This window comes from Rhea americana, unplaced genomic scaffold (assembly GCF_003343005.1).
Source record: "Rhea americana isolate MKP2758 unplaced genomic scaffold, rheAme1 scaffold_122, whole genome shotgun sequence".
Classification (NCBI taxonomy): domain Eukaryota; kingdom Metazoa; phylum Chordata; class Aves; order Rheiformes; family Rheidae; genus Rhea; species Rhea americana.
The window spans coordinates 2,592,273-2,600,595 of NW_028185284.1; the positions used below are offsets into that span (position 1 = coordinate 2,592,273).

The following is an 8,323-nucleotide window of genomic DNA, read 5'->3' on the forward strand; positions in this document are numbered from 1 at the left end:
GCCCCGCGGCGTGGCGGTGCCGCGCGTGCCCTGCGGTGCCGGGCTTGCGCTGCCGGACTGCACCATCTAGYGGCAGCCCACGGCCCGTGGCGGCCCCCCGGGGCGCCCACGCTGCGGGGACCCCGCGGCATGCCACGGCCCCGGCGGCACGCTGGCACCGCGCTCCGGCCCCACTCGGCCGGCCCCCACGGGTGGGACCACAGCGGCACCCTGTCTCCGCGGCGGTAAATTGTCACTAATTAGGAGTGTTGTCACCATGGCGATTGCAGCAATTGGGGCTGGAAGTGACTCGAGCGGTGGCCAGCCGCAATTAGCTGCGGAGGAGCGAGGCTGGGGGGGAGGCAGGTGCACCGGGAGGGATGCTCGGGGCGAGCAGCGCCCGCCTCGGGGCGCCGGGTCCGGCCGCGCCGGGGGGCAGGCAGCCGTCACGGGGGCCGGCGCCCGCCGCCGCCCTCAGCCCCGGGCCCGCCGTCCCCAGGCGGCCGCGGGGTGGCCGTGGGCCCCATCCTGAGCGACAGCGCCTCCGACATATTCTGCGGGAACGAGAACAGCCCCAACTTCCTCTTCCGCAACCAGGGCGACGGGACCTACCGGGACGTGGCGGCCGCCGTGGGTGAGTGGGGCCGGYGTGGGGCCGGCGACTGCAAGCCCCGGTGGCAGCAGGGGCTTGGCGAGAGCTGTTGGGGCATCAACCCCGCGCGCGGCGCGGGCGCCGGGGCAGACGGAGGGGAGGGCGGCAGGGCGCCCGGCTGCCCCGTCCCCGCGCTGCTCCCCAGGCCTGGACGACCCGCAGCAGCACGGACGCGGCGTGGCGCTGGCCGACTTCAACCGCGACGGCCGCCTGGACGTGGTCTACGGGAACTGGAACGGGCCCCACCGCCTCTACCTGCAGGCGGGGGCCCCCGGGCGCCCGCGGTTCAGGGTGAGAGCGGCCGCCCGCGGCCCCCCCCACCCCCCGGCTCCCGGCGGGCAGGGGGAGCGGCGCCCCGAAGCGGCAGCCCGTGCCTGTCCCCCGCGCAGGACATCGCCACCCCCAAGTTCTCCATGCCGTCGCCCGTCCGCACCGTCATCGCCGCCGACTTCGACAACGACCAGGAGCTGGAGGTTTTCTTTAACAACATCGCCTACCGCGGCTCCTCCGCCAACCGCCTCTTCCGGTAGGAGCCCCCGGCCGGCCGCCCTTCCCGGCGGCGTTCCCGCCCGCCGGCAGCCGTGCCCGCGGCAGCGGCGCCCCGGCTCCGCGGCGCTCACCCCCGCCGCCGCCCGCCCTCCGCAGGCTCGTCCGCCGGGAGCACTCGGACCCCGCCGTGGAGGAGCTGAACCCCGGCGACGCGCTGGAGCCCGAGGGACGGGGCACGGGTGGGTGGCCCCCGCCTCCCCGCGGCGCCCGGGGCCACCCGGGACCCCGGGGCACGGCCTCATCCTGTCCCCGCAGGCGGTGCCGTGACCGACGTCGACGGGGACGGGCTGCTGGACCTGATCCTGTCCCACGGCGAGTCCATGGCGCAGCCGATCTCCGTCTTCAAGGGCACCCAGGTGCGCCGAGCGGGGGTCCCCGCGCCGCCGCCSGCCGCTGGCCCTGCGGGCTCTCCCGGCTCAGCCTCCCGGCGCTGTCCCTCCCGCCCAGGGCGCCGGCAACAACTGGCTGCGCGTGATCCCCCGCACCCGCTTCGGGGCCTTCGCCCGGGGCGCCAAGGTGGTGCTGTTCACGCGGCGCAGCGGGGCCCACCTGCGCGTCATCGACGGCGGATCCGGCTACCTGTGCCAGATGGAGCCCGTGGCGCACTTCGGACTGGGTGAGCCGGGGGCCGCGGGGCGCCCGGGGGCCCCTGCCCGACCCGGCGCAGCCCGTGACCRGGGGCTGCCCGGGCGCAGGGCGCGACGAAGCCAGCAGCCTGGAGGTGACGTGGCCCGACGGGCGCGTGGCGGTGCGAGCCGTGGCCAGCGGCGAGACCAACTCCGTCCTGGAGATCCCCTATCCCGCGGAGGCGGAGGAGCCCCTGGCRCCCGCCCCGGTGGAGGTGAGAGCCGGGGCGGTCGGGGGGCGCAGGCGAGGCGGCCGCCCGGGCTGATCCGCCCGTCCCCCCCACGCAGTGCGGGCAGGGATTTTCCCAGCACCAGAACGGACGCTGCGTGGGTGAGTGGCYGCCRGGCCRGGCCGAGCCGGGCTGTGCCGGGCCATCGGGGCGCGGGTGCAAGCTGCCYGGCGCAAGCCAGGGCTGCAAGCGCCCCGGGCGGTTGCACGGCTCGCGCGGGGCCGCCGGCATCTCGCACCGTGCTTGCAGACACCGAYGAGTGCGCCGAGTTCCCCTTCGTCTGCCCCCGGGACAAGCCCGTCTGCATCAACACCTACGGCGGGTACCGCTGCCGCAGCAACAGGCGCTGCGGCCGGGGCTTCGAGCCCAGCGAGGACGGCACGGCCTGCGTGGGTGAGTGGCGGTGGGCGCCACCGCGCTTCGCCCCTGCCGAAGGCCGGGCCCCCTCCCGCGCCACGCTGCCTGCCCCGCAGCCGCTGACTCCCCTCCTCCCTGTCTCTCGCTCCTTCTCTCGTTCTCTGTGCAGCTCAAGTGGCCTTTTTTGGGGGATACCCCTCCGGCGGGAGCTGGCCCCGGCCCCCCCAYGCTGCCCTCCTCCCTCTAAGCCTCGGACTCTGCCTTTGCCTCTACGCACTTTAACGCTGGCCCGTAGCGCGCCAGAGCAGCCTTGGCGGACGCAGCGGCCGGCCTCTGCCTGTCTCTCGTCTTCTCGCTCTCTCCTTCTCTCCACGTCTCGAAGCGCCCCGCGGCCGCCCCGGATGCGCCGGCCGTGCCGTGCCGTGCCGTGCCGTGCCGGAGCGCCCGACGTCGGGAAGGGGGCACGGAGCCGCCGGGCGCCGCCGGCCCGGCCGCGGAGCCGCGCGGGACTCACCCCTTGCATGTTTTCTGGGAAAACAGCCAGGGCAGCAGCGCCCCGGCGCCTCCTCGCCCCAGCGCTCCCTTTGCAAAGCCGGCGCCTCCCGGGCGCTCGCTCGCGCCGTCGACTCGATACCGTACCGTGTGCCTGCTGGTTTGGCCTGCGACGTGTGTGCTTCGCCCGCCCCCTCCTCGGGGACGGGGACYCCCGTGCCCAGCCCCGGTAGAGGAGGGTCCCCCCCAGGCCCTGCAGGGGAAGGACCCTCCCGGTTTGTTTTTTAATGTATTGACCCCACTGTTTGGAGTCGCACCCCGCTCAGTCTTCCAGCCCCTCTCCTGGAGAATCCCCCCAATAAACCAGACACTGTCTGTTAGCCCAGCGTGCTGAGCTGCGCGGGGCCAGGCTGAGCCCTGTCCCCCGCTCCCTGGCTGCACGGGGGGGGGGCCTCCGGTGGGGGGAGCAGCCCCCAGCCCCACCAGTGCCCAGCCGCTGCGGGCACACGCACGGGAAACACAGGCCAGCAGCAGCTTTCCAGAGCCACAGTGGGCCATGAGGGGCTGCTGCAGGTGGGGGCCTGGAGGGGCAGGACGGGGCGCAGCGGGCACCCCCGTCTGCGATAACCCCCTGCCGCTCTCTCCCCGCCGCCAGACGTGGACGAGTGTGCGCAGGGGCTGCACAACTGCAGCCAGCTCTGCACCAACACCCCCGGGGCGCACGCCTGCCACTGCCGCCCGGGCTTCCGCCCCCACGGCCGCGCTGCCGAGCTGTGCCTGGGTGAGTACCCGGAGCYGGCGGGGTGGCGGCGCAGGGCACCCGGCCCGGCCGTGCTGCGCTGCGCTGCGCCGCGCCGGGGACACCCCCACTCTCCTGGGGTCCCCTTCTGTGCTCAAGTCCCRGCCAACCCAAAACACAGGGCTCAGGACAGACAGATGCTGACAGCTGTGCAGGAGTTATTAGGGCGACGAGGCATCCGTCACCTGGCAGCCGTGGGGACAAGCTGCTGCAGGACCTCCGTGGCACRGCGTGGGTGCAGGGATGCCCCTCAGGAGCCCCTCCACGGCCCAGCTTCGCCCAGCCCTGGGGCCAGGACTGGCCCGGTCCCTGCCCCATGCCTGTCCCTCCTCTTCTACCTTCCCTGCTCTGGTTTTCAGCACCCCCCCCCCCCCCCCTGCATCTGCCCCACCGAGCCGTGCCCCTGCCAGACGAGCCCCTGGCCCTTGGTGCTCCTGCTTCTCCGCACGCCTGACCCTTTCCCCCTCTCTTCCAGACGTAGACGAGTGCCAGGCACAGCCAGGCCCCTGCGACCACGTCTGCCACAACAGCCCCGGCTCCTTCCACTGCCACTGCCACCGCGGCTTCACCCTGGGCGCAGCCGGACGCTGTCTGCGCAACTAGCCTGCCCCCACGGGCCCGGGCGCCCCAGCCTGGCCCCGGCCCCCGCCGCCACCCGACTCGAGCGCGGCCCGGCCAGGCCAGCGTGCTGTCTGCGCTCGGCGCCGCCTGAATAAACCGTGCCCCTCACCAGTGCCGTTCCCGCGCGGGCGCCGGCAGTGCTGCCCYGCGGGGATGTGCCCCGCTGGGGCTGCCCCGCTGCACTGCCCCATCCCCTGCCCTCCTTTTTGGGGAGACCCTCGCTCCCCGTGGCCTGCTCCGTGGCCAGGACGGCCCGCACTGCGGTGCCTGGAGGGGGCGCGAGGCCCCCGGAGCGGAGCACAGCAGGGATGAGGCCCCGTCCAGGGGTCCTGCCCGGCCCGGCCTCATGCCCCCTCCCGGCGTCGCCCCGTTCCCCTGACGCAGGAGGAAGCAGGGCCGGCGGTGAGGGATGAAGCGTGGGGTTTATTGTGGGAGGTTTCCGTGCAGGGGTGCCCGAGCGGGAGCCGCAGGGCCAGCGCTGCCCCGCAGAGCCGAAGGGAGCCCACGGGGCCCAGCTGTCCCTCCGGGACCCCGAGAGAGCAACGCTGGCTCGGCTCAGCTTGGCACGCCGGCCCGGGCTGTTCTCCTCAGGGTGCTGGAAGCCACAGGGACCCCTCTCTTCCCTTCCTCTGCCCCCGGCCCCACGCCTTGCCGCCAGGCCTGGGCACTCCTCCGGGCCCCCGCCGCAGGCTGGCATGCCCGTGCGGCCCCCACGAGGCATTTCTGCAGCGCTCACGCTTCCCTGAGTCGTGGGCATCGCTGGGGAAGCAGGGCCCTGGGCCACGCTGTCGCTGTGGGGCACGGGGACTAAGCAAGCAGGAGGGAGGGAAGGCACCCGCCCCACAGCCCCATGCCAGGGGCACCTGTGCAGCACTGCGGGGCTGTGCGAGCCCAGCGGGGGCACTTCATGCTGCAGGGGAGTGACAGGCACATGCAGGACACATGGGCAGGGAAGAGCTTGGCAGGACAAGGCTCCACCGGGCACCCGCTGGACGGGGGGCAGGCTGGGGGCAGAGGGGGAAGGGGGCTGCTGGCAGCCAGGTGCAGACCGCATCTTGCAGCTCAGCCTCTGCCACGGAGGGCTGTGCTGGGCCGTGCACAGAGCCCAGGAAGAGCGTGGCACAACTGCCGGAGCCTGCCCAGTGCAGGGCCAGGGGCTGGGGAGCTCGCACCAGCCCAGGGGCCAGGGCACCCGGCAGGGCCCGGTGGGCAGCAATGGCTCAGCGTGCAGGGCAGGGTCTGGGGCGCGCACACAGCACCGTCACGCGGATGGGGCAGCCCCTGCGCTTTGCCCCACGCCCTGGGCATCAGGCGCATAGTGGCTGAGGCTGCCCCGCAGCACCAAGGGCAGGATGCCCAGGTGAGGGGGAGCAGYAGAGGCTGGCAGTGCCCATGGGCATCAGGAAAAGGCCCCTTGCCTTTAGCACCGCCTGGGGCTTTGTAGGTCCCACTGCTCCCCGATGCATCGCACACAGGGCACTGCCAGCTGGGGCTGCCCAAGGCAGAGCAAGAGCCTTTGCCTGGGGCAGAGATACAGTGCAGGACACGCCAGAGGGCCGCGGGGCCCTATGGCACGGGTCCGCCTCAGCGGGCAGCACCAGGGATGCTCCAGCACCAGCCCCTGCCCGCAATGGGTCTGAGAGGGGCCAAAGCCACTGCAGGAGGCACGTTGCAGCGGGGAGCGGCAGCCCCGGCCTCCCCTCCCGCCCGCCCGGGGCTCAGAAGCGCGTGCTCTGGTAGTGCAGCCTGCGGATCTCCGAGCGGCCGCTGTCCCGGCAGTACGAGTCCCCGCAGGGACTCCCTGCCAGTCACCGGCCCCCCACGCCGCCTCCCCCGCCGCCGCCGCTGCTGCTGCTGGAGCTGCTGCTGCTGGAGCTGCCGCTGCTGCACCGGTCCTCGTAGATGGAGATCTCAATCTGGGCCCCCGCTAAGGAGCAATGCCAGTCACAGACCCACCACCCTATCACCCAGGACCTGCTCTCAGGTCTCCCTACCCCTTGTCCCTATCCCTCCCCCAGCAATATCGTTCCAGTATCCCTCCCCATCCCACCTCCCTGCTGCCTGGAAGATACAACCCTCATGCCACGCTCCAGGGGGTCGGTGAGCAGCAGTCCCCGTGGCGCGTAGATCTTCTCGTTCTGCTCCTGGATATACTTGGAGATCTTCTTCAGGACCTGTCGGCACAAGGACGGACACTCAGCACCAGCTCCCCAGCAGCCACATGCTCTGCCCAGCTCCCGGGACTCCTGCTCTAACCCCGAGCCCCTCCTGCTCTCCCGGAGCTGGGAGAGGACTTGCAGCCCCTGCCCTGAGTGCYGTCAGTGCTGCACAAGCAGCCGGGCTCAGGGCCCTCCCCGTGCCGCATGGCAGCCCTCCATGCCCCTGTGCAGTGAGCTGGTGTCACCGGCACTGAGGTCACGTAGTCATGCCYGTCCCCAAGCCCTCTCCCAGGCCTCAGCACCTTCTCATAGTGCGTCTCCATGCAGAGAAAGATGAAATAGGCGGTGGCGCAGGCCAGGCACCCCTCCAGGTATGAGCTGCCCCCGATCTTCTCTGCCTCAGCGTAGAAGCTGTTAAGGGTTTTCACCGTTTCCTCAAAGAGCTGGCGCTCGATCTAGAGCAGAGACTGGGATGAAGACAAGTCTGACCAGAGGCTGAGCCCTCTGCACTGCCCCAGCCCTGGAAGGGTCCTCAGCCCTCTCCTCCTTCCTCAGCCAGTGTCTCAGCTCCTAGTCCCTGCCCACGGCCCCTGCTGAGGTTGGCTGAGCCCAGAGCCCTCCACCAGAGCCACCCAGCCCCGGTCCCAGCACTCACAGCCCTGTGCGGTGCAGGCAGGGACAGCGCCTGCCCGCGCAGAGCAGGCACCAGCGATGGACTGYCCTGCCACCTCTGCGCAGGCGAGGGGCTGCGACTGCGCGCACCCGCCCTCGGGGCTGCCCTGCCACCCAGCTGTTGGGCACAGCTGGCTCAAGGCCAAGCAACACCCCCTGGGGAGGGAGGAGGGCCATCCCTGCTCTTCCTCCTCCCCCCCCAAGCCCTATGGGTCAGAGAATAAGGGCACCCCACAGCCCTGCTGGCCTACCCGGCTCTCCAGCTCGGGGGGGAACTTGGTCTGGAACTGGCACGTGGTGCCGTCGCTGTAATCCCGCTGCACGAAGACCTTGGTGGCCAGGGATGCGCTGCGCCTCAGCTCCTGCAGGTTGTGCACCTGGGGAGGTGGCACAGTGAGCCAGCGCCYGGCCAGGGCGCGGGGCTGGCGGGCAGGCGGGGGGTGAGCCCCCCACACAGCCACTGCCCACCTCGGGTGTGCAGGGGGGTGCGAGGAGGATGGAGAYGACCCGCCTGAGCCCTGAAGCAAGTAATGCTGCTCCCCAGTCATCCCCACTGCTCAGAGCTTCTCCACACCCCGGGAGCAGCCTCTCCCCCACGGGAGGTAGCTGCGCGTTTCCCAGTCCCTTGCCACCCGCCGGGAGCAGGCTGGCCCCAGGGAACTGGGCGCAGGGGGCCACTGCTGGAACAGCGATCCCAGCCCCACTGCCCAGCACCCAGCTGACCCCCAGCTGCAGCACCCCATGGCGTCAGGGCCCACACCAGCCTCCCCAGGGGCAGGGGCACAGGGTGGCAGGGACGGATGGGGGACTGAGGGGGGCAGGCTTTGCCAAGAGCTTCCCCCTGTGCAGCGTGGGGCCAYCTCCTGCCACGTGCCCCACAGAGCCTCTGCCCCTCTCCCCTGCAGCACCCAGGAGAGAGGCCAGCCAGCTGCTCTCGGCCCCACGCCAACCGCTCYGCCCCACAGCACCCCACACGGACCCCAGCCCCACACTGACCACTTTGTCCCAGTGCACCCCACACAGATCTCAGCCCTCCCCAACCATGGCACCCCACAAGGACTCAGCCCCACGCTGACCCTCCACCACAGAGCACCACACGCAGATCCCAGCCCCACACTGACCCCCCACCCATGGCACCTCGCACGAACCTCAGGACCAAACCGCCCCCCAGCAAGACACCCCACACG

The 8,323-nt window shown here is 72.1% G+C and overlaps 2 protein-coding genes across 2 annotated transcripts in view; one reads left to right on the plus strand and one right to left on the minus strand.

The window, feature by feature from the left end:
- CRTAC1 (cartilage acidic protein 1) overlaps positions 1 to 4,338 on the plus strand; it is a 9,533-nt gene extending 5,195 nt beyond the window's left edge. Inside the window, exons 5-15 of the mRNA XM_085325662.1 lie at positions 479 to 613; positions 777 to 922; positions 1,021 to 1,157; positions 1,277 to 1,359; positions 1,436 to 1,536; positions 1,628 to 1,796; positions 1,876 to 2,021; positions 2,095 to 2,137; positions 2,286 to 2,429; positions 3,541 to 3,666; positions 4,160 to 4,338. Coding sequence (XP_085181788.1) covers positions 479 to 613; positions 777 to 922; positions 1,021 to 1,157; positions 1,277 to 1,359; positions 1,436 to 1,536; positions 1,628 to 1,796; positions 1,876 to 2,021; positions 2,095 to 2,137; positions 2,286 to 2,429; positions 3,541 to 3,666; positions 4,160 to 4,287 — 1,358 coding nt within the window. The 3' untranslated portion in view covers positions 4,288 to 4,338. The remainder of the gene's footprint in view (positions 1 to 478; positions 614 to 776; positions 923 to 1,020; positions 1,158 to 1,276; positions 1,360 to 1,435; positions 1,537 to 1,627; positions 1,797 to 1,875; positions 2,022 to 2,094; positions 2,138 to 2,285; positions 2,430 to 3,540; positions 3,667 to 4,159) is intronic.
- Positions 4,339 to 6,113: 1,775 nt separating this feature from the next.
- GOLGA7B (golgin A7 family member B) overlaps positions 6,114 to 8,323 on the minus strand; it is a 6,946-nt gene continuing 4,736 nt past the window's right edge. The window contains exons 2-5 of the mRNA XM_085325761.1: positions 7,388 to 7,513; positions 6,767 to 6,919; positions 6,378 to 6,479; positions 6,114 to 6,221 (exon numbers count right to left, since the gene is read on the minus strand). Coding sequence (XP_085181887.1) covers positions 6,114 to 6,221; positions 6,378 to 6,479; positions 6,767 to 6,919; positions 7,388 to 7,513 — 489 coding nt within the window. The remainder of the gene's footprint in view (positions 6,222 to 6,377; positions 6,480 to 6,766; positions 6,920 to 7,387; positions 7,514 to 8,323) is intronic.